Source organism: Budorcas taxicolor, unplaced genomic scaffold (genome assembly GCF_023091745.1).
Source record: "Budorcas taxicolor isolate Tak-1 unplaced genomic scaffold, Takin1.1 scaffold275, whole genome shotgun sequence".
NCBI classification, from domain to species: Eukaryota; Metazoa; Chordata; class Mammalia; order Artiodactyla; family Bovidae; genus Budorcas; species Budorcas taxicolor.
In genome coordinates, this window is record NW_026291938.1 from 4,053 (window position 1) to 27,855 (window position 23,803).

General features: G+C 48.2%; 2 protein-coding genes across 2 annotated transcripts in view; both read left to right on the forward strand.

The window, feature by feature from the left end:
• The first annotated feature begins 958 nt into the window (after positions 1–958).
• LOC128071176 (sideroflexin-2-like) lies at positions 959–9,656 on the forward strand. Its single transcript, XM_052664143.1, has 11 exons — positions 959–1,128; positions 1,309–1,479; positions 2,573–2,671; positions 3,406–3,481; positions 3,803–3,888; positions 5,162–5,222; positions 5,573–5,639; positions 6,225–6,274; positions 6,573–6,622; positions 8,644–8,691; positions 9,557–9,656. The coding sequence occupies exons 1-11, from the start codon at positions 959–961 to the stop codon at positions 9,654–9,656; spliced, it is 978 nt and encodes a 325-aa protein (XP_052520103.1).
• Positions 9,657–15,628: 5,972 nt separating this feature from the next.
• LOC128071174 (WW domain binding protein 1-like) overlaps positions 15,629–23,803 on the forward strand; it is a 59,669-nt gene continuing 51,494 nt past the window's right edge. Inside the window, exon 1 of the mRNA XM_052664141.1 lies at positions 15,629–15,787. Coding sequence (XP_052520101.1) covers positions 15,698–15,787 — 90 coding nt within the window. The 5' untranslated portion in view covers positions 15,629–15,697. The remainder of the gene's footprint in view (positions 15,788–23,803) is intronic.

Sequence of the window (23,803 nt, forward strand, 5' to 3'; positions counted from 1 at the left end):
AAGCAGGGGCTACTCTCTAGCTGTGGTGCACTGACTTCTTATTGCCGTGCCATTGTGGAGCACGGGCCGTAAGGCATGTGGGCTCAGTAGTTAACAGCGCATGGGCTTAGTTGCCCCACAGCATATGAGGTCTTCCCTTAGCAGGGATTGAACCTGTATCCTCTGCATTGTCAGGGGGACTTTTAACCACTGGACCACCAGGGAAACCATTCAGTTTTTCAAAATACGTGTTTATTTGTTTATTCAGCTGTGCTGGGTCTTCATTGTGGCATGTGGATCTTTGCACCATGTGGGATCTTCAGTTGTGGCATTCAGGACTTTTCATTGTGAAATACAAACTCTTCGTGGCATGTGGGATCCAATTCCTGACCAGGAAACAAACACGGACTCCCTGCCTTGGGAGCACAGGAGTCTTAGTCACTGGACCACCAGGGAAGACCCCATTTCTGTCTTTATCTGTGACTGTTTCTACTTCTGATGTGACCCCATGCCTCTTCTCCTGCAGATAGATCTCTCCTACCTTCTGGGGCTTCACCCACATTCCACCTCTTTTGGGAAGCACCCCCTTGATTTTTGTGATCCCGCCCCCAACTCAGCCTCCTCTCATCTTGTGTTTATTGTAGCCCTCCGTGTTATCTGCTGTTCCACAGGTGGGCTCTTGTTCCCCAGTCAAACTCAGCTCCCCAAGGACAGACCCTGTATTGTCCCTTCCCCCTGTCTTGCCCCCAGCTTGGTCATGCCCTGGGCTGGCCACTGGCAGGCACTCAGGAAACATTTGGTGTCTAGTGGCCCAGATGGGTGAAAGTTCACTGGACTCTTCCTGACCTGAGTGGGATGATGCTAGCGGCTGGGGTGAGCTGTCCATCTCCTATAGTGGGAGGTGCTAAGGGCCTCGGGAAGGTTTTGATTCTGGGGACAGTCCTCCTTTTCCTCTGTTCTGAAGTTCACAATTTTGTGTATGGGCAGGATGGAGGCTGATCTGTCTGACTTTAACATCGATGCCCCGCGTTGGGACCAGTGCACTTTCCTGGGGCGGGTGAAGCACTTCTTCAATATCACGGACCCCCGCACGGTCCTGGTACCAGAACGGGAGCTAGACTGGGCCAAAGTGATGGTGGAGCAGAGCAGGTGAGCGGCTGGGGGACAGGCCGGGTGCACTGGGGCAGCATCGGTGGGTGCCCTAGGGGAGAGGTGGAAATGGAAGATGAGGAGATAGTCAGAGAGCTCAGGGAGGCGGGGGAGCCAAGAGCAGGATGACTCAGGGTGGAGGTTGGGAGGTAACACCGGCCTGTTGTCTTTGGGTGACAGGATGGGGTCTGTGCCCCCGGGCACCCAGGTGGAGCAGCTTTTCTATGCTAAGAAGCTGTACGACTCAGCCTTCCACCCTGACACTGGGGACAAGATGAACGTCATTGGGCGGATGTCCTTCCAGGTCCCCGGTGGCATGATCATCACGGGCTTCATGCTCCAGTTCTACAGGTGCGACTGGGGAGCAAGGCAGCGCCAGGGGCACCACTTAGACCTGCTAGGGAGGGAGCCATAGTAGGATCATAGTTATAGCCACCTTTATTGATTCCTTACCAGATACCAGACACTGTGTTCAATTGTTTGCATATATCACCTCATTTAGTCTCAGCAGCCCTACAGAGAGGTACTGTTTTCATCTTCATTTTACAGATGAAGACCTGCAGTTCTACAGAGGTTATGTAACTTGCCCAAGTGCACCAGCCAGGAAATAGTGGTGCCTGGTTATATGAACTGAGGCAGTTTTCTCTAGGACTTAATGACTGAACTCTTCTGCTCCTTTAAAAAGAACTTATTCAACAATGAATTTAGTGTATTTTTATAACATAATATCCAAAAAATTAAAAAATGGGAAGACACTTTCAGTCCAGTTGGAGAAAGAACACTTTCTCTGCTCCCCTTCCTCTTTTCCCTGCCCCTCTTCCCTCCCTAACACATTCGGTTAGCCAATTGTCGAGCCAGACCTTGGACCAGATAGAAAGTGAAAATGTTAGTCTCTCAGTTGTGTCCGACTCTTTGTGACACCATGAACTGTAGGTCACCAGGCTCCTCTGTCCATAGAATTCTCAAGGCAAGAATACTGGAGTGGGTTGCCATGCCCTCTTCCAGGGGATCTTCCTGATCCAGGGATAGAACCTGGGGCTCCCGGACGGCAGACAGATTCTTTACTGTCTGAGCTACCAGGGAAGCCCACCCCTCAAGGAGCACCCAGTTTTGTTGAGACCAAGAAGGAAACAGTTAGTCTAGCTTGCCAAGTGGTAGGCTGGGGGCAGGATATGGGATGGTGGGATCAGACATCATAGAATGACTAACTGTGTCTCAGAAAGGACAGGGGAAGGGTCAGGAAGGTTCCAAGGAAGAAGAGATCTCTCCAGAGAGCAGGATTTGGCCATATACCAAGAGGCTGGGGGTGTGGATGTTCCAGGCAGAGGGGCAGCCAGTGCAGAAGAGCAGGAAACAGCATGGGAATGGCCTGGGGAGTGGCAGGTTTGATTGGTGTCCCCAAGCCCTCCCACCTCTTTGCCTCTCCCGGCCTCTCTCCTGGTAGGACGATGCCGGCAGTGATCTTCTGGCAGTGGGTGAACCAGTCCTTCAATGCCTTAGTCAACTATACCAACAGGAATGCGGCTTCCCCCACATCGGTCAGGTAGGAGGCCTGAACCCCTGGCTGTCTGTGTGGGCCTGGAGCTGCCTTCTTGCCTTGAGGGGGAGCAGCCCTTCTTAAGGGGTTCCGGGGCTGTCTGTCCTCCCTGGGTGGGGCCTGCCCTGGTTTGGATGACCAGGTTTCTTTTCAGGGTTTGGAAGTATTAGGCGGACTAGGAGAGTATCTTCTTCCTAGATGAATTCAACATTCACTCATTCATTCATGCTACAATTATGTCTAGAGTGTGTATTAGGTGTTGGATAGGGCTCTAGGGGCGGGGGATACATTTGAGTAAGATGTGTGGTCTCTGGAGTTTAAGGTCTTTTTAGGAAAATAAGCATAATGATCTCAGTCTGTGATAGCTGCCATTAAGGAAATAAATAGATGACATGCTGGAGAACAGCAGAAGGGCCTCTGTACAGATAGGCCGGTCAGGGAAGTCCTTTCTGCAGAGCTGACATTTCAGCTGAGTTTTGAAAGGTAAGGATTTAGCCATGCAAGAGCCCGGGGAAAGATTCCCAGGAGAGGGAGTGGCAGCGTGCTGAGGTTCTGAGCAGGCAGGCACTTGGTGTGTTTAACATACTGAAAGGAGCATCTGAATGAGTTGGAGGGAGATCCCAAGCTGAAGCCGAGGTTTTCAGGCAAGAAGCCACAATTCCAGCCTTTATCACTCAAGCTTTGGTCCTGCCCTCAGGCACCTGGAGTCCCCACTCCCAAACATCTCTCTCCTCCACTAGGCAAATGGGTGTTTCCTACATCACAGCCACCACCACTGCAGTGGCCACTGCTGTGGGCATGAACATGTTGACAAAGGTATGGTCTGGGGCGGCTATGGACATGGTGGTCACAAGGGGGCAGCAAAGTCCTAGGGAAAACTCTTTTTCCCCAGGTATGGGTGTTTTCCCAGACTTGAAGAGCTGAGTTTGGGTCAGAGCCTAGCCAAGCAGTGGGAAGTTCAGCAGGGCTGTCCCACACTGGTTTTTCTCGGGCCTTTGAGGGACTTTGGGTGCCCTGGCTGGGTGTCAGGATATGTGGCGGTAGTGAGGTCTGATTTCTTATTTTATCGTCCTAAAGCCCCTTCCACCCCCATCTTCCAGGGACCTGACCTACTCCCCTTGTCCTCTTCCCCCACAGAGAGCTCCGCCCCTGGTGGGCCGCTGGGTGCCCTTTGCTGCTGTGGCTGCAGCCAACTGTGTCAACATCCCCATGATGCGCCAGCAGTGAGTACAGGGAGCCCTTTTCCTCCCTGTAAGCCGCAAGGGCCAGCAGGGAAAGGGCAGGAGACCAAGGCGGAAGGTGGCTTTGGTGGCTGAGGTGGGGGTGGGCAGGGCTGCACTTCCAAAGGTTCTCCGAGGACGGGAGGCTCCAACAGTGATGGCTGCAGGAGGGACGGGTGACCTGGGTTTCGTCTGTGATGAATGCTGTGGGAGTCATTCTCTGAATGGATCTGGAGGTTTCGTGTGGACCTGCGGGGTTTGGCACTAGCTCACGTCCTTTCAACTACAACTGTATTTAAGTCGTGAACTTGGCCTACTTTCAGAGCCCTGGGGATGGCTCACAGAATGAAACGCAGCAGAGCAAGGTATCCAAAGATAAAACAGAACCAAGAGGCTCTGAGGGAAGCCAGAGGGGTAGATAGATATTTTCCAGCTGCCAGACTCTAAACTTCACAGCAGGAAAGGGGAAAGGAGAAACCCACTATGTCTCACAGCTTTTGTTCCTTGACTAGAGAAAGCGAAGATGTTCCCCTACTCTAAAATTTAATGATGTAATAGATGTAAAACGCTCAAAATAGCGCCTGGAAGGTAATATTAAGCGTTAGCTACTGTTGCCACAGTGGCCATCGATGCCTTCCTGGTCATCACTGATGTCATAAGGCACATTTTCTTAGGACTAGTAGTCAATGGAAAGTGATCACAATCACCCTTGCCGAAAGAGCACACCACAGAAGAGCCACGCATACCCTCTACTTGACTCCTCTTCCCCTCCCCCATCCAGTTGCTCCTTCCAACGAATGAATGAGTCCCCACCACCCACCTGGTCTTGGATGGAGTGCTGGCCTGAATATAACAGCCTGAGTGGCTCCTGTTTCTGGGTGGGTCATGGAGTCAGGCACTGGACCCAGCACTTGGCAGGCATCATCCCGTTTAATCCTCACTGAGTCCTATGAAGTGGCGCCATGATTATCCCCATTTTGCAGATGAGGGTAGCTGTTTCTTCAGAAGGACTAGGGAACTTGCTCAGGAGCATACACTTGCTCTGCAGCTTCCAGATCCAACCTAGGCAGCTGGGACCTGGCGCTCGCTCTCTGAACCTCTCCCCTAGATATCAGTATCACTCTCTGGAGTGGGGAAGGCTGCTCCAAGGGCCAGGCTGCAGGAGGTGGCTCCCTAGAGCTAGAATGGCCTGGCCCCGGTCCTCTCGGGTATCATATCACTGGCGGGCTTCCAACACACCCCTTTCCCGCATCCAGCACCTCCTGTCTGTGTTTAGGGAACTCATCCAGGGAATCTGTGTGAAGGACAGGAACCACAGTGAGATCGGTCATTCCCGGGTGAGCAGAGGCCTGCCCTGGGGGTGGGAGGAGGGAGTTCCCTCTCAGACCCTGTCCTGTTCTTAGCGCTCAGAGCAGGCCTGGGCTAAAAACCTTTTCCCTGGAGCCATCCTCCTTCTTCATCGATTTTCCCTCTATATCTCTGCTCGTATCATTTCTGGTCCTGAAGCCGTAAGAACTTGGCTGGGTGGGAGAGGGTCAGGTATGGTCACTTAACCCCTGACAGGTCCATCCCTTCCCCTTTACCAGCTCAGACTTGACCGTGACTCTGACCCTGGCCCAGCCCTCTGGTACAGCCTGTGGACCCCGCATAAAGTCATAACTGACAACTAACCTTTTTCTGTCCTCAGAGAGCTGCAGCCATAGGGATCACTCAAGTGGTTATTTCTCGGATCACCATGGCAGCCCCTGGCATGAGTAAGACGGGGAAGCCCTCCCATCCTGGGGGACCCTGGCTCATGTGATGGAGACCTCAGCCACACTTGGGGTGGGGGGTGGGACCCCAGCCTCTATAGGCATTCTTCTCAGACTGGTTTGCTTGAGTGTCGAGAGCCACTGGAGAGTCACACCATAAATCCTGGAATGTCAGTTAATCAAGATTTGATGGAGAAAGTTGTTTTCATTTAACAAATATTCCTTAAGTTCCTTCAATGTGTTGGGGAGATAGTGGTAGAGAAGATGAGTTCCCTGTCCTGGTTTTGCCTCCAGCAGGAACAGGTTACTGAGCAGGATACAAAACTTGCTTGAAAGATGGTTGATTGTAAGAAGGGTGCTCTGGGCCCATGATACCCATCCTCCTGTGGTTATAGGGCTGCAGGTTGAGGAGTCTGGGAAGCACCTTCTTCTGGGACTTGAGGAAGAAGTGGGTGTGGCCATGCCTATACATCCTTCTCCCCAGTGAAAACTATTTTCTGGAACTTCTGGGTGAGGAGGGGGAACCACTCAGTCTGTGATCCGACTTCAGAAGGGCAAGCATCACAGCCTTTCCTCTGCCTCTTCTAGTTCTGCTGCCGGTCCTCATGGAAAGACTGGAGAAGCTGCGCTTCGTGCAGGTGAGTGGACTCTGCTTTGCACCTTCACTGCCCGGTGGCCCCAACCACACCTGTGCTGGGGGTTCCTGACCCTCTCACCCTTCTATCTCGTTCCCATCCCCGCACTGCACTCCGGGAAGGCCCCTCCCAGTACCCTGGCTGTCTGATTCTCAGCCTTGTCTGCTAAGAGCAAGGAGACTCCCACCTCCGCTGCAGAGCCAGGGTTTCCTGCCTGTGGGTTTCTAGCTGGCTTGCCGATGGGGTTCACCTCTAAGTATGTAAGTCACGTGGGTCTCTCTTTCGTTTTGTTTCTGCACAGAGAATCCGGGTTCTGCACGCGCCTTTGCAGGTTCTGCTGTCCGGATGCTTGTGAGTAACGTGTTTTCTCAGTAGGCATCTGTGGTGGGGCACTCAAAATCTGTCTTCCTGTGTCACCCATGTGGGAAGACATGTACTCCTTTACCTGACTTCAAAAGCACCCAGGCTTGAACACCTGTGGCCCCTCTGACTTGTCCCATCTTTCCAAGGGCACTGGGCTGGCCCTGTGCACACACTGGGGTGGAAAGGAGAACCCTTGGATGTCCTCCTGTCCCCGGGGTCTCCCCTCCAACCTTAGGTCTGCAGTAGTTTTAGAGGAGAGACAACAATGATAAGATCATCCCACCACAAAAGGGAAATAAGAATTATGTGAGGTGACAGAAGGGTCAGCTCACACCAGTGGTGAATTTAGGTGACCCCAGTGGTGAAGGACTTGCCCGCCAGTGCAGGAGACATAAGAGATGCGGGTTCAATCCCTGGGTTGGGAAGGGCCCCTGGAGGGGAAGGCATGGTAACCCACTCCAGTATTCTTGCCTTGAGAATCCCATGGACAGAGGAGCCTGGTGGGCTACAGTCCATAGGATCGCAAAAAGTTGCACATGACTGAAGTGACTTAGCATGCACGCATGCACATGCCAGTTATATCTCAATACATCCGAATACGGTGAGACGTGAAAAATGACACAGCCTGGGCCCGTCACGTGTCCCAGGCTCGCACGGGCAGAAAGCACCATGACTCCCGGCAGTGGTCTTAGGTGCCTGCCCTGGACTGGACAAGTCCCAGCATTCATCGTGCTTTGTGAGGCCGTGAGCTAATGACCACAACCTAAGCTCATGTGTATTGGATGTTTCCTGTGTGCCCCCACTGTGCTGATGTTTCACGTCTATAGTTTCACCTGATTCCCTGAGCCCTCGAGGTATACATACTGTCAGCGTCTCCTTTCCCAGATGAAGAGACTTGCCCAAGCATCTCTAGTTGGTAATTTCTAGAGCTGAGATTGGATCCTTAGTAAGTCTAACGTTATGGCAGACTGTCTTCTTTTTTTTTTTCCCGCTGTGCAGGCTTTTCTCTAGTTGCAGTGAGCAGGGGCTACTCTCTAGTTGCAGTGCACGAGCTTCTCATGGCGGTGGCTCCTCTTGTCACGGAGCACGGGCTCGAGGGTGAGCGGGCTCAGTAGTTGTGACTCCCGGGCTCTAGAGCACAGGTTCGGTAGTCAGAGGTGCCTGGGCTTAGTCGTTCCAAGGCATGTGGGATCTTCCTGGATCGAGGATCAAACCCATGTCTCCTACGCTGGCTGGCAGATTCTTTACCACTGAACCACCAGAGAAGTCCCCGCCAGAGTTTCTTCTGCGAATTGATTTGCCACTGAGGGAGCGGTTACATACCATGGGCTGAATGTGTCCCATGTGTTACCTTGTTTAACCCTTGCAGTAACCCTGCCGAGTAGGGACTCTTGCCCTCCCTCCGCTGGCTCAGAGGGGGCTTGCCCCAGATGGCACAGCTAAGAAGTGGCAGAGCTGGGACTCGAACCCAGGTCTGTTAGAATCCCAGATTCTGTAAAATACAGTCCTGGGCTCACATCCTCTGAGAACTTGTGAGAATAAAGATTCAAGCCCTTTCCTGGACCTGCTGAATTAGCACTGTGTTTGAACAAGCTCCTAGAATTCCTTGTGTGCCCCATGAAGTTCCAGAGGCTCTGCCCTCACTGTTCTCCAACAACCTGGGGTTCAGCAAGTACAGGAGCCTGACCCCGAGTTCACACCCCTCCTGCTTTCCCTGAACACCAGAGGGCGCCTGTGGCTATGAGCGCCGCTGCTCACACTCTCCTGGTGTCTCCATTCCCATCTTCATCTGTGAGAATGATGGATGGATGGGGGTGAGGGGTGCAGGGGGCTGGTTTTATCCTGTGCTGGAGTGAGTCTCCAGGCGCCAAGAGACCAGGAACAGGGTTGGAGGGAGAGGAACTTCGGGTTCAGCTCCCCCATCCTATGGGGAATCTCAGCCACGGGGTGTGGATGAGTCTGTGAGATGCCAGACACTCCCTAATGCTTTGGTTTCTCCTTTCTTCCAGTCTCATCTTCATGGTGCCAGTGGCGTGTGGGCTGTTCCCGCAGCAATGGTATCAGCTGTTCATTACCCACTTGTTTTTACTGAATTGCCTGTCCCTGCTCTTCCTGACCTGCCCACTCTCCTGAAGGAGAGGGAGTGGCAGGCAGGGCAGCATCTGTTCGGGGACAAGTGTGAACTCTGTCTGTGTGAACTCTGGGCCTCTTGCCTCCAGTTGAATGGGAAACCAAAGCAGAGCTCCAAGGGGCAGAGGGATGTCGCTCACTCCCAGTGGAGCACAGGCTGCCTTGGAAAGATGGTAGGGGAACAGAGACTTCCTGTCCCTGCTGGTTGAGTTGTTAGACCCATCTCCCCTGGCTGGATCTGGTCTTTGAAATTGAACAAGAGGGTAGGTACTTACTCTGGCTGATGTTTGCTGAAGGATGGATGCCTTGGACCTCTCAGCTTCCCTTGTGTGTCCTGGGAAGGGTGCAGGGGCTGGGTGAGAAGAGATGATGGCAAAGGGACAGGGAAGCATTAGACAGGTGGCAGGGGCAGGGGGCAGGGTGGCGGAGAGGACTGACTCCAGGAGACCAGACGTAGCCTGAATGGATACAGAGAAGGTGCCCGTCTCCCTTCTCCTAGTACTCCCAGCTCAGTAGTCACCTACACCTCTCCTGTGTTCTGATCACCATGCTTGCAGTCTTTGAGAAGGTAGATGTTTGGCACTAGGGAGAATGAAGTCAGAGCTCAACAGAAGTAAAAAGCAAAAAAAAAAAGTAAAAAGCAACATACTGTGCTGTATAGAAACCATTTGTAATTCTGATGGAAAAAATGGGCAAGGGCTTCTTAGAGGTGGCAACTATGTTGGATTTTATCTCAGGGTAATTTGCTGTTTGTCCAGGTGGCAGGCTCATAACACCCTTCTCTCTTCTCAGTGAATTGCCGGTTTCCTATCTGGAACCTGAGCTCCAGGACACCATCAAGGCCAAGTATAGAGAACCTGTGCCTTATGTCTACTTCAATAAGGGCCTCTGAAGGCCTTACCCCAGCACGGACCAGTCCATACACCAGCTCCTCCTCAACTGCTGTGGATTCCTGTACCTCATTCCTCTTTGCCGACAGGGCCTGCAGGCCAGCGTGGATTCGGGGGGGAGGGTGGCAGTGGGAGGATGCCTCATGCTTCTACCCAGGTACCTGGGTTTATTGGACTCCAGGGGATAAAAGCAACCAAGAGGAGAGAGGCCAAGGCTTCCATCTGTTCTCCCCGAACCCCCATCTCCTGGAGACCAGGAGCTAAGACCCCTGCTCAGGGAGAAGGTATTAGGTCCTGAGGGTGACACTCAAGTAAACCATTTGGAAAAATTAGGAAACCTGGGATTCTGGTTCCAGCTGGGGTTGAGGAAGGGCCCCCTTTCTCTTCTTCCTTGTCTGTTCTCAGTCAAGGGCACCCTTCCTGCCAGGAGTGGGTGTGTGGTTCTGGCTCCCTCAGGAAGAAGGAGGGGAGAGGCTGGGCCACCTTGGACCTCCTCTTTGCTCTTGCCCACTTTCCTCCCCAGGGTCCCCTGGGCAGAAAGCTTCTTTAGGAGTCTTGCTAAACTTGAGAGTTTTTATCAGGCACCCAGGAGTTTTTAGTGTAAAGCACCGCCCTCCCCACCCCACCCCCCAAAAAAAAACAGGACATAGTGAGGCAACAGAGTTTTCATGGTGCTTCAAACCCTGTCTGTTGACACTGGCTTTGTTCTCCTAAAATCGTATCTGATTCTGCTTCTCTGTGTCTGAAAGATAAAACCACTGACTGTGAGTAAAAAGGACGTAGGTAAGCATTAACTGCATGTTTTAGTGGGTATAATTTCCTGGCTGCCTCCCTTCCTCAGCCTATTTGGTTAAACACCAAAGAAAGACTGGTGTGGACTGAATAGGAAAGGGAAGTTTTATTTGGACGCCTCTGAGAGGAAACCAACCAGGACCAAAGAGCCTTAAAGGACACACAGCTAAGTGCAGCCACTCACCCTTCCCTGCCAGGGTGCTCTAGGTTATTTTGGAAGCGTTTGAGGGAGAGGGGGCTGCTGTAGCCAACCTGGGGCCAATGTCTATGAGTTTTGTCTAGTAGAATTTACTGATTGATCAGAGGGTATCACTGTCAATCGAATACATTTCTTGAAAGAGCACAATGAACTGTCTGCACACTGAGTTAATAAAACCCAGACGGAAAGCAAGATCTGTTCTTACTTTGGCCTTGGCATGGAGGAGGGTATCACAACTCTAAGGGGAACCTGTCTGGTGCCCAGAGGCCATTGTTTGTCTCTGTTATTATGGAGGAAAAATCTACCTGCCTTTGCTGGAGGCTCTAGAGTGTTCGCTGGACTGGAGGTGTTGCTTGAGGGTGAGAGCTGGCAAACCATGGCTTGAGGGGCCAGATCTGCCTGTTTTTATGTTCCTGGGAGCTGAGAATGGCTTTTAAATTTTTGAAAGGTTGTGAAAAAAGAAGAATGTGTAAGACCCTGAGGGGGTGGCATACAAAACCGAAAATATTTACTATTTGGGCCCCTACACAGTGTCCCCCACTCTGGAGGAATGGTTCCAAAGAAACATGTCTGAGATTCACCCGCAGGGCTTCTCAAAACACAGGTTATAGGGCACCCTCCCTAGACTTTCTAATTCTGTGGGGCTGGGACAGAGCCTGTGGCTTTGTGTGTCTGGTAATTGTGATGCTGATGCTGTTAGTTTGCAGACCACTTTGAAGGACCACTGCTCTGAAGAGAAAGGGCCTTCTCCTTGAGGTCAAAGTACTGACAGCAGTTTGATTTTTCCCCTATTAAAAAAAATTAAAATACAATTCACAAAACATGAAATTCATCCTTTGAAAGATACAGTTAGTGGTTTTTAGCATACTCATAATGTCATGCAACTGTCATTACTCTCTAATTCCAGAGTATTTTCGTTATTCCTGAAGGAAGCTCTGTACTCATTAGTAGTCATTCATTATATCCTCATCCCCTAGTCCCTGGCAACCTCTCATCTATCTTCTGTCACTATGGATTAACCTATTCTGGACATTTCATATAGATGGACTCATACAGTATGTGGTCTTCTGTGTCTGACTTCTTTCACTCAGTATTTTCAAAGGTCAGCTTTTCTGTAACATGTGCAACTTAATTTGGGCTGATAGCTGAGCAGAAAAGCCTATGTCTTTGGAGCTGGCTTCCTTGGGACAGGAGATTTGCTTTCAGCTTTGCTCAGTTCCAAAGGCAAATAGGAAAAACATTACCAGAGCTGGCCGGAACTCGGCAGCAATTCTGAGCTGAGGTTCTTTCAAGAATCTGCAACCGTCTTACTTTTCGAGCTCCTTAAGCCTCCTGGCATTCCTCCTTTCTTCATAGATGATTACTCTTGGAAAAGTCTGGAGTAGAGAGTGACTGCTGTTTAGAGGCAGATTAGAAAGTTCATTCAAACCGCATCTCAGTTCTATCTTGTAAAAGCCTCCCATTTCTTTGAGTTGACTCCTATAGGTGTGGAACGAGGTGATGAGGGTGACTAAAATGTCTCAGGGTGAGAAGTTCTAGTTCGAATTGGGCAGGGTGTCATGTTTGTCCTGTCCTGGAGCTCAGTTCAAGCTCAGGTAAAGAGAGAAAAGGAAGTTGAGAAAGGACAGAATTCCTTTCTGTTTGTCAAACTGGAACCTTTGGAGTTGCCTATTGATAATGATATTTGGCCTTTTTTCTTTTTTTAATTAAAATTTTGTTGAAGTATAGTTGATTTATAGTGTTGTGTTAGTTTCAGGAGTCCAGCAAAGCCAATCAGTCATACATGTATCTACTCTTTTTTAAGGTTCTTTTCCCATGTAGGTCATTACAGAGTATTGAGTCGAGTTGCCTCTGCTATACAGTGGGACCTTATTAGTTATCTGTTTTATATATACTAATATGTATATGTCAATCCCAATCCCCCAATTTATCCCTTCCCCTGCATGTTCCCTATTGATCATAAGTTTGTTTCTGCGTCTGTCATTCTACTTCTGTTTTGTGAATAAGTATTTGGACCCTTTTTTTTTTTTTTTAAGATTCTACTATAAGTGACATCATATGGTATTTGTCTTTCTGTGTCTGACTTATTTCACTGCATATGACAATCTCTCGATCCATCCATGTTGCTGCAAGTGGCATTATTTTGTTCTAGTTTTTTAAGGAACCTTCATGTTGTTCTCCATAACAGCTGTACAAATTTACATTCCCACCAACAGTATAGGAGGGTTCCCTTTTCTCCACATCTTCTCCATCATTTTTTGTTTGTAAATTTTTTGGTTTTTTTTTTTTTGGATGATCATTCTGACTGGTGTGAGGGAATACCTCATTGTAGTTTTGATTTGCATTTCTCTAACAATTAGTGATGTCAGGCGTCTTTTTGTGTGCTTTTTGGCCACCCGTGATATCTGACTTTTTTGTGGAGGACTTAAAACTCCTCGAGGCTGGGATTGAGACTCTGTGCTAAGAGAATAATATGGCCCCTGCCTGTTATTCGATCTTTTCTTCTCCTCTAGGGAGTTTGATTGTGGAATGGATGCATTTCTAAGAAATTTAAGATTGGCAAAAATACTTGTCACTCTTTGCAGCACTTGGGAAAGTAGGATCAACATAGAGACAGAACCAGTTTCTTCACTTACTTGTTTCCTGCTTTGCCACCATTTAAGCCAAGAACAAACTCCCTTGGGCTCAGCTGTGGGCTAGACGCAGCCAGGCTCTAAAATGCTTTGGCAGGCTTTTGAGAGGAAGTTGTCAGCTAAAGGAAGCTGGCTTGTCTGCTGTGAGTCTTCATTTGTTTATTTTCCCAATATTGATTGAGCTCATGGTTGGGCCCTGTACATGGTTGTAGAGATTTCTTTTTAAAAAAAAAGGAAAATGAGAAAAGGAAATGTACATGGTATGGCCATACAAAAAGCTATAAATTTAGTGGGATGGGTCAGGCAGGTAGAAACTGTAGATACACTGTGTGGTGTTTTGTGAATTCAGAAGAAACAAGAGGGCGGGAACTGGGAATTTATAAAGGGGAAACTGTATGTGTATTTGGGCTTCCCTGGTGGCTCAGATAGTAAAGAATGAGCCCACAACACAGGAGACCTGGCTTCCATCCCTGAGTTGGGAAGATGCCCTGGAGGAAGGCATGGCAACCCAGTCCACTATTCTTGCCTGGAGAATCCTCATGGACAAAGGAGCCTGGCGGGCTACAGTCCATGGGGTCCCAAAGAGGGGGACACCACTGAGCTAATAAGCACAGCAAGTGAAAGTGGAGAGTGAAAAAGTTGGCTTAAAGCTCAACATTCAGAAAACAAAGATCATGGCATCCTGTCCCATCACTTTATGGGAAATAGATGGAGAAACAGTGGAAACAGTGTCAGACTTTATTTTTGGGGGCTCCAAAATCACTTCAGATGGTGACTGCAGCCATGAAATTAAAAGACGCTTACTCCTTGGAAGAAAAGTTATGACCAACCTAGATAGCATATTCAAAAGCAGAGACATGACTTTGCCAACTAAGGTCCGTCTAGTCAAGGCTATGGTTTTTCCAGTAGTCATGTATGGATGTGAGAGTTGGACTGTGAAGAAGGCTGAGCGCTGAAGAATTGATGCATTTGAACTGTGGTGTTGGAGAAGACTCTTGAGGGTCCCTTGGACTTCAAGGAGATCAGCCCAGGGATTTCTTTGGAAGGAATGATGCTAAAGCTGAAACTCCAGTACTTTGGCCACCTCATGCGAAGAGTTGACTCATTGGAAAAGACTCTGATGCTGGGAGGGATTGGGGTCAGGAGGAGAAGGGGACGACAGAGGATGAGATGGCTGGATGGCATCGCTGACTTGATGGACGTGAGTCTGAGTGAACTCTGGCAGTTGGTGATGGACAGGGAGGCCTGGCGTGCTGCGATTCCTGGGGTCGCGAAGAGTCGGACACGACTGAGCGACTGAACTGAACTGAATGTGCAAATGAAGTTAAGTGTACTGTCTAGCACAGTACGCTGAGGATCTCTTACCTGTGAGGAGTGAGCAGAGCGTGCAGAAAACGCAATGGCAGTAGGTGAGATAAAGAAGTATGCAGGGGCCAGGACACAGAAAGGACCATACTGATAAGTTTGGATGATAAATTCTGTAGGTAGTTGAAATATTTTGAGAGGGGAAGCCCTGAGACAATGGCTTTTAGGTAGTAGAGCACCCGTGTTCTGACCTGTGAAAGATATTCAAGAGGGAAGATTTAGCAACTGGCTGGGCAGCAGGAAGCCTGTCTGTATTTAGCCAGAAAATGAGAAAACAGGTTGAAACACTGGAGCTATTTCTGAGGTAGAGTGAATAGAATTTCCTCCCTCGAGAACTTGGGTTGACAAAGCACTGTGCCTTAGGTAAAGATACTATCTGACGTGGAATTAAAATTGACCCAAGCTGCTGCTTGAGCAATTTGAGACCAAGAGAGAGACCGACCCTGGTACTGGGGCTGTGCTTAAAGACAAAAGACATCAAGACATTTTTAGATTACAGCAGCCTTCTTCGAGAGCACCAGGTTACTTTCTAAAAGTAACTTATTTTCCAACACCCTTTAGAATTACCAAACCTCTTCTCTTTGCTAAACCGTGGAAATCTAGTACTTCCGCCACACTCAAGATGGTAAACACCAGACTTAGACTTTTCAACCCACGTTTTGGACGGTCCCGCCCCCCGTCGGAGGTACTTCCGCCACGCTCTGCGGAGCGGACGCATTTATACCGCCTCCCAGCCCTCAAGATGGCCCGGCTTCCTCCTACTTTCCATTGGCTGAATTTCTCCGATTTTCCGTCTTCATAAGGAGGCGGAACTTCGATTTGATCGACAGCTTTTTTAACCAATGGGCGAAGGGCAAGGGCCAATGACGCGTAGGAACTGGAGAACCACCCCAGTGTCTGGGAGGGCGTTTGGGCTGGGGCGGGGTGAAGCGGAGCCGGAAACGGGAGGGGAGAGTGAAACAGGAAAAGAAGGGAAGAAGGAAGACCAGGGAAGAGGAGAGGGAGGAGGAGGGAGGTGGCGGCGCCGTGGCGGAGGAGCAGGAGCAGGAGGGGGATGGCGAGGAGAAGGCTCCTGGGTGGCATGGCGCTCCTGCTCCTCCAGGCGCTGCCCGGCCCCCTGTCAGTCAGGGCTGAACCCCCGCAGGTAAGGGGGAGGGTCGTGTGGCGGCCGGAGGGGCCAGGCTGGGGGCCTCGGGGTCGTCGAGGCGTGGCTGGAGAGGGCCTGAAGGAACATTGTCACCAAGAGTTGCAGGCTCCTGAGACGGTCACCCATGCTTGAGTGGACAGGATCTGAGGGGGCGTCGGTGTTTAGCCGAGGAGCACCTGTGACGGTTTTGGTATCGGGGAGGCGGCAGAGGCATGGTGCCAAGTGAGTTGAGGGGCGTTTGAGGCGGCAGTTCAGTCAGGTGGGCCGGGAATGATTGTGAATGGATAGTAGTATCAAGCGGGGCGTGTGTGGGGTGCGCATTCGTGTCCTCCAGTGGAGCAGGTCTGTGAGGCAGCGGTGCCGCGTGTCCGTCGGTGCGGGTAGGGGTCCGTGGGTTATTGAGCCGGCCTGAGAGGGGCTGAGAGGATATCTATTTCCAGCTGGATCGGGGTATGTTCTAGGGGCCTCTTAGCCCATTTTAAGTGGTGTTGGAGGCGGGACTCTCGGAAGGCAGGTGGGATGAAGCAGCCTGGGACCCCTCAGCAGCAGCGCACACCTGAGCTGTAACAAGTTCTTACTATTAGGTTGACTGGACCGGGGAAGCCAGTGACTGATGTTGTCCTGGGCCAGCTCAGAGTTTTGAGCAAAGGGTGGTGCTGATGCCAATATGGTCAACAAATGGAGCACCTTAGATTTTCTTGCTAGGTGGCTTGTGCAGATTTCAGCCGCTGCTGGCATTTCGAAACTCTTAATGGGAGCGTTACTCTTGGTGCCAAGTTGGGTGGGGTGCAGTGGGGGGAATCACCCTCCTTCCCTTCTTTGCATTTGGCAAGGCTTTACCGTTCTGTTTTCTCTGTCTCTTCAGAAAGGCCTACACACACCCAGCAAGATGACAGAATCTATATAGTATAGCTTAGCACTTGAACTTGGTGTGGTCAAGAGTAGAAGCAGAATGCCAGCAAAAATACTTATCATTTTTCCTAGGAATTTATGAGCATCCTGTTATGCCCATTAGTATCCTCTATTTAAAACATTAATTTTTTAAAATTTATATAACATAAATCGTTTAAAACCATTTGACCATTTTAAGATGAACAATTCAGTGGTATTTAGTATGTTCACAGTGTTAAGCAACCACTGCCTCGATCTAGTTCCAGAGTATTTTCATCACCTGGGAAGAAAACCTTCTATCATTAAGCAGTTCCTCCCTGTTTTGCCTCCCGGCAGCCCCTGGAAAACATCAGTCTACTTTGTGTATCTATAGATTTATCTATTCAGGATATTCCATGTAAATGGAATCTTACAATATATGACCTTTTGTATCTGGCTTCTTTCCCTTAGCATAAAATTTTCAAGGATTATTCACATTGTAGCATGTATTTCTTTCCTTTTTTATGGGTGAATAATACTCCATTCTGTGGCTTTTCCGGAATTTGTTGTTTCATCTGTCTGTGGAAATATCATCTGCTCTTCTCAAAGGCTATATTTTGTATATTAGAAATAACATATGAAAGGAGTAGAGCTCATTTTCTGGCCCAGCACATTCCCTTTTCTTGGGCTGGGACTCTTCTGTTCTAGGCTTTGTTGGGGTTCTTTGTTTTCTCAGTTAAAATCATAAACTGGCAGGAGAAATAAGTTTTCTTTATTAGAAAAGTTACTGCCCTTAGGACTGGTCAAGAAATGTAGATATTGAGAGAGCAAAATATAGAACAAACTGTTGCTTTTCCTTTACACCTGCACTTAAATATCGCTAAAGACTGTTCCCAATAACCAGTAATTAGCATTACTAGGGGGTTGATTTAGGAACAGTGCAGACTTTGGAGCTGGGTTCCCTGGGCCTGTGAACTGCATCTCCCTAGTGGAGAGCAGTGATTGGCATCTGGTGGGAACCAGATCCATTTCTTTAACCGGATGGAAAATGAAGGTTCCTTCCCAGGTCATGGAAGCCTAGGAGGTGGAGAGAAGACGTGGGAGGGATCCTTAGTGTAATGTCCTAGTTGCCATTTGTGGATCACAGCCTGTTTGCTTATCATCTCTCTGGCACTTCCGATACTTACTTGAGGGACAGGGCGGCTTTTGTACTTTGTTCTGTTTGGATGGATGCTAACACTGGACGGCAGCTACTAGGTTGTTACAGGTCCTGCAGAGAAGGGGAAATTTCTGAAATGAGTAGTCTATCCCCCTGACCCTTTCCCCCTAACACTCCTGCCTTCATCTTATAGACTCTCTTTCTCAGTATCTATGGTGAGAATTGTTTTGTGAATTTTAACCTTTGAAATGGAAGTTACTCTATAATAATTAACTCTGAATCCCCCACAATTTAGTTTTTGGGTTTTGTTGATTTTTTTTTTTTGGTTTACAGAAATCAGTGAAGAAAAAAAAATTAGAGACCACTTGGTATAGAATGTACTTCAGGTACTCGCTGTCCTTGTTTCAACAAGTAGCTTCTGGCTAGCTCTGAATTGAGGAGGACTCTCTGTACTCTTTCCGTATTGAAAGTGGTATGGGTACCTCATGGCATTTTTTTTCTCTTGACATGGCTTTATCAGATACAATCTTTTTAATTGAAGTCCATTCTAAAGGAGGTCAGTCCTGGGTGTTCACTGGAAGGACTGATACTAAAGCTGAAACTCCAATACTTTGGCCACCTCATGCAAAGAGTTGACTCATTGGAAAAAACTCTGATGCTGGGAGGGATTGGCGGCAGGAGGAGAAGGGGTCGACAGAGGATGAGATGGCTGGATGGCATCACCGACTGGATCGATGGACATGAGTTTGAGTGAACTCCGGGAGTTGGTGATGGACAGGGAGGCCTGGTGTGCTGTGATTCATGGGGTCGCAAAGAGTCGGACATAACTGAGCTGAACTTATTTACAATGTTGTGTTAGTTTCTGGTGTACAGCAAAGTGATTCAATTATGTATATATGTGTGTGTATCTCAGTTCCCTGGTTGCTCAGACAGTAAAGAATCTGCCTGCAATGCAGGAGACCCAAGTCCCTGGATCAGGAAGATCCCTGGAGAAGGAAATGGCCACCCACTCCAGTATTCTTGCCTGGAGAATTCCATGGACAGAGGAGCCTGGTGGGCTACAGTTCATAGGATCGCAGAGAATCAGACAAGACTGAGTGATTAACACACACACGTATGTGTGTATAGAAACGTGCATATATACACACACATAAACGTGTATGTACATTTGTGTGTACACGTGTGTGTATATACCTATGTGTATATAAACATACATGCATATATGTATATACAGATAAATTGTTTTTCATAATACAATCTTTTTTAAAAACTTGCATTTCATATCAGATAATATTTAGCAGCTTTCTTTCTCTGGTTCCAGCTCTGCACTGGAACAATTATCCTGGCCCAGATAAGTTCATCAGTTTAAGTCCCTCTGTGATTAGGAACTTAGACTTAATTCTCCTGTAGATCCTTGCAATTCAGATGTGATTCTGTGAATCTATAAAGGATAAAAAAAGCCATGGAGTCTTCAAACAGAAAGGCCTTGACATTTGTCTTTTTCAGTTGAATTATGATGGAGATACAGACTTTCTTTCTTTCTCTTGTTGGTTAGATTCAGCTGGAAAAATCTGACTGTAGTATTTAAAGTTTTAGTAGAAATGTCTTTTTCCATAAAGTGATCCAGCTGATGGATTGGGCACAAATCTGTAGAGATGTGGTCCTTACCTTCCCTCTGCCATGCTTCAGACTTTGAGTTGGACAGGGGCCCTAGCTCATGATTTGTTTTTTCCCACCACACCCCGCAATAATGTATCCCTTCCCCCCACCTTTACTTATCTCTGCTGCCCTAGTTCTCAGTACAGAAGCCCTGCTCCACTCTTCTTTCCTAACTACAGCATTATAGTGTGACCACACTCATTCCTTCTTGTAGAATAGTGAGTTATGAGACTTTCAAATTCTTAATCCTCTTTCTTTTTCTTTCTTAGCCTATTTTATACACCAAAGTGAGCAGTTGTCTAAAATCAACACCATGAGTTGCTTATGTAAATCCTTTCAGTAGACTCCAGCAAACATTTACTGAAACGTTCGCTCTTTGCAGCAGGCTATTATTATTCCTAGGCACTGCTGCTGCCGCTAAGTTGCTTCAGTCGTGTCCGACTCTGTGCGACCCCATGGACTGCAGCCCACCAGGCTCCCCCGTCCGTGGGATTCTCCAGGCAAGAGTACAGGAGTGGGGTGCCATTTCCTTTTCCAGTGCATGAAAGTGAAAAGTGAAAGTGAAGTTGCTCAGTCGTGTCTGACTCTTAGCGACCCCATTGACTGCAGCCTACCAGGCTCCCCTGCCCATGGGATTTTCCAGGCAAGAGTACTGGAGTGGGGTGCCGCTCGGCACTGGGAACCCTCAAATGAGTAACCAGCGCCCTGTCCTCAAGGAGATGATAATCTTGTGAGAAAGACAGATAACAAACACTGATTTGTAATCTGGAGGGATCAGTGCTGTAATGGTTGTTCAGTTGCTCAGTCATATCCGACTCTGCAACCCCGTGGACTGCAGCATGCTAGGCTTCCCTGTCCTTCGCTGTCTCCCAGAATTGGCTCCAACTCATGTCCATTGAATCAGTGATGCCATCCAGCCATCTCATCCTCTGTCATCCCCTTCTCTTCCTGCCTTCAGTTTTTCCCAGCATCAGGGTCTTTTCCAATGAAAAGCTCTTTGCATCAGGTGGCCAAAGTATTGGAGCTTCAGCCTCAGTCCTTCCAGTGACTATTCAGGACTGATTTCCTTTAGGATCAACTGGTTTGATCTCCTTGCTGTCCAGGGGTCTTAAGGAATGTAACAAGTCCTTATAATGGGAGTACATGCAAAGGACTATGGGACCATGGCTAGGACTGGGCGAAGGTGGGGATTTAGGGAGTGCTTCATAGAGGGAGAGGCATTTGGACAGGGCTTTCTAGGTTGATAACATTAAGTAGGATGTCTGTGGACCAGGAGGTGGGGGCTGGTGGTGGTTATTCCAGTATGAAAGAGTGGGAATGGAGTTTTTTGAAGAGGCACACAGTCTGTGGTGGAAGCTTTGCCTGTGGGTGTACAGAGGACTGTGAGAGTAGGTTGAGACTTGTGGGCTGCAGTTAGATGGTAAGGAGGCCTTTTATCCATTGTTGAAGCAGTGCTGTCCAATAGAACTTATATGATGTTGGAAATCATCTGTATCTGTGCTGTCCATGTGTGGCTACTAAACACTTAAAATGTGACTAGGATAACTGAGAAACTGAATTTTTAAAGACATTTAATTTTTTCATATCAACTTTATTGAGAGATAATTCACTTGGCAAAGGATTCCATCCTTTTAAAGGGTACAGAAAATATATTTTTTTCAGTAAGTCACAGGGTTGTGTAAGCATCTCTACTATGTAATTTTAGAACATTTTCATCGCTCCACACAAAAACTCCATAACCATTAGCACCCCTTCCCCATTACACCCCTTCCTCCTCCGGCCCCTGCAACTGCTAATCTACCTTCTGTCTGTTGGATTTGCCCATTGTGGACATTCTGTATAAATACAGTCATATACCATGTGGTCCTTTGTAACTGGCTTCTTTCACTTGGCATCATGTTTTCAAGTTTCTTCCACGTTGATGTATTGGTATTTCTTTGCATGTATCTGCATTTCATTCCCTTTTGTATGGCCAATAGTCAGTTGTATGAATGTACCACATTTTATTTGTCCATTCATCAGTTGATGGACATTTGGGCTGTTTCCCCTTTTGGGCTATTATGAATAATGCTGCTGTGTACATGCATGTACACGTTTTTATGTAGATATGTTTTCATTTCTCTTTGGTATATACCTAATAGTGAAATTGCTGGGTTTAATAAGTCTTTATGTAACCTTTTGAGGAACTGCCAGACTGTTTTCCAGAACTCTGGATTGATATGGTATATTGTGGCCACTGACCACCTATTAGATAATGCAGATCTAACAGTTTTCCAGTGTGGAGCTGGAATATGGTCTAATGTAGTGGTGGAGTCATGGGCTGTGGGGGCAGACTACCTGAGTTCCAGACTTGATTCTTCCACTTACTATGCTTGAGCAAAGTATTTAACTTCTTTGTGCCTTAGTTTCCTCATCTGTAAAATGGGGATAGTAATAGCATATACCTTATAGATTTGTTGGGAGGTGAAAAGACATACTGTATGTAAAGCTTTTGGAGTATACTTAATGGTTATTAAATATAATAATACTTATCCCATGGACAGAGGACCCTGATAGGCTACAGTCCATGGGGTTGCAAAGAGTCGGACACGACTGAGTGACTTCACTTCACCACTACTATTATTTTTGAGGGTCCTCAGAGTTCATTGTGATTGGTAAGTTGGTGTTACCTCTCAAACTAGGTTTAGAAACTGAGATTTGGGGAGTTTGAAGTGACTTCCTTGATCCTGTTCTTTATCTGAATTTAAGTTTGATTCTGATCTTTTACTTGTGTAGGTAACTTTTCATGGTGAACCTGTGTAGAGTAGTATTCTCAATTGGGAACAATTTTTCCTGAGGACATTTGTCAGTGTTTGGAATCTTTTTTTTTTTTTTAAAGTATTTATTTTTGGCTGCATCGAGCCATAGTTGTGGCACTCTGGCTTTCTTGTTGAAGTACTCAGACTCAGTTATTGTGGTATGTGGGCTTGCTCCAGGGCATGTGGGATCTTAGTTCCCTGACCAGGAATGGAACCCACAAACCCAGCACTGCATGAGTTTCTTAACCGCTGAACCACCAGGAAAGTCCCTGGAAGCATGTGATTGTCATAACTCAGGAGCGCTACTGGCATCTGTTGTGTGAAGGCCAGGGGTGCTGCTAAACGTTGAGGGTAGTCCCCCCACAACAGAGAATTGTCTGGCCCAAAATGTCAGTAGTGCCAAGGTGGAGGGACCCTTGTGTGGTACCTGCTGTCCCCTTACCGGCTCCTGTTCAGAATCTTGGGATTTTTGAGGTCAGTTTTCCTATGAAGAGATGTGTGTGAAATCACCTCTGACAAATTTCAGGTGGGACAGTTTAAAGCTTTGATGTCCTGAATCTTGATTACTCTGTCGTGTTGACGTGCCTTACCAGTCAGCTTCGCTTTATCAGCCAACATCAACAGTTTTGACAGAAGCACATTTTTTTCAGTCTGTGGTTCAGTAAGCAGGTGAGCCTCCCTCAGTCACCCCATCTTGAACTTTCTTTCCTCTCACTTTGGTCTACCCTTGTGGTTTCACTTTAAGAACATGTTTGTTTTCGCCCCAGTGAAAGCGGGATGGCCAGTTACTTCCTTTTCTGTGTCCTCCATGGTCCCGTAATCACTCTGAACTGAGTCATGTTCTTAGAACTTTTTCCTTTGCTCATTCCAAGTCTTCGCTTTCCTCTCTCATTTTTGGCCTCACAAATATTAGTTCTCACACACGCTCAGCCTGCAGAAACCATTAGATGTCCTCCGGTCGCCACAGTGGAAGCTCACGGTCCTGGACCTCAGCAGGGCTGTGTCTGGAGGAGAGTCCTTTTTGCCAGGCCCCAGGACGCAGCTCATCTGTGGATACCGGGCACAGGCTGACTACTCTGTGGGTGCTGTGGGGAACTTAGATGGGTTTGGATTTAAAATTCCAACTCCGATAGAAAGCCTGACCAGGTCACGCACCTCTTTCTTTCTTGCCTAAGCAGCTGGACTGATGTTTGAGGGACCGTGAAGACTGGGTAGTCCAGTGACGCGGGTTCATTCCTTGCCCTGCAGCCTCAATGGTAGGCTTTGTTGGGGCCACCGAGCCTACTCTGACCACACAGCGTGGCCACTGGGGGACGAGGAGTGGTGACAGTGGATCTGGGTGGCCTGTCTGCTCAGCAGCAGACAACAGACAGCCGTGGGCACCGCCCTTTTGGCCCATCCTTTACAGATCCACTAGGTGGAGCAAAGTCTGGCCAAAAACCCACATGCAATATGGAAACCACAAACAAAGAAATACAAATAAATCCAGAATACTGCAACCTGGGAGGTAAGGAAAAGGGAAACAAA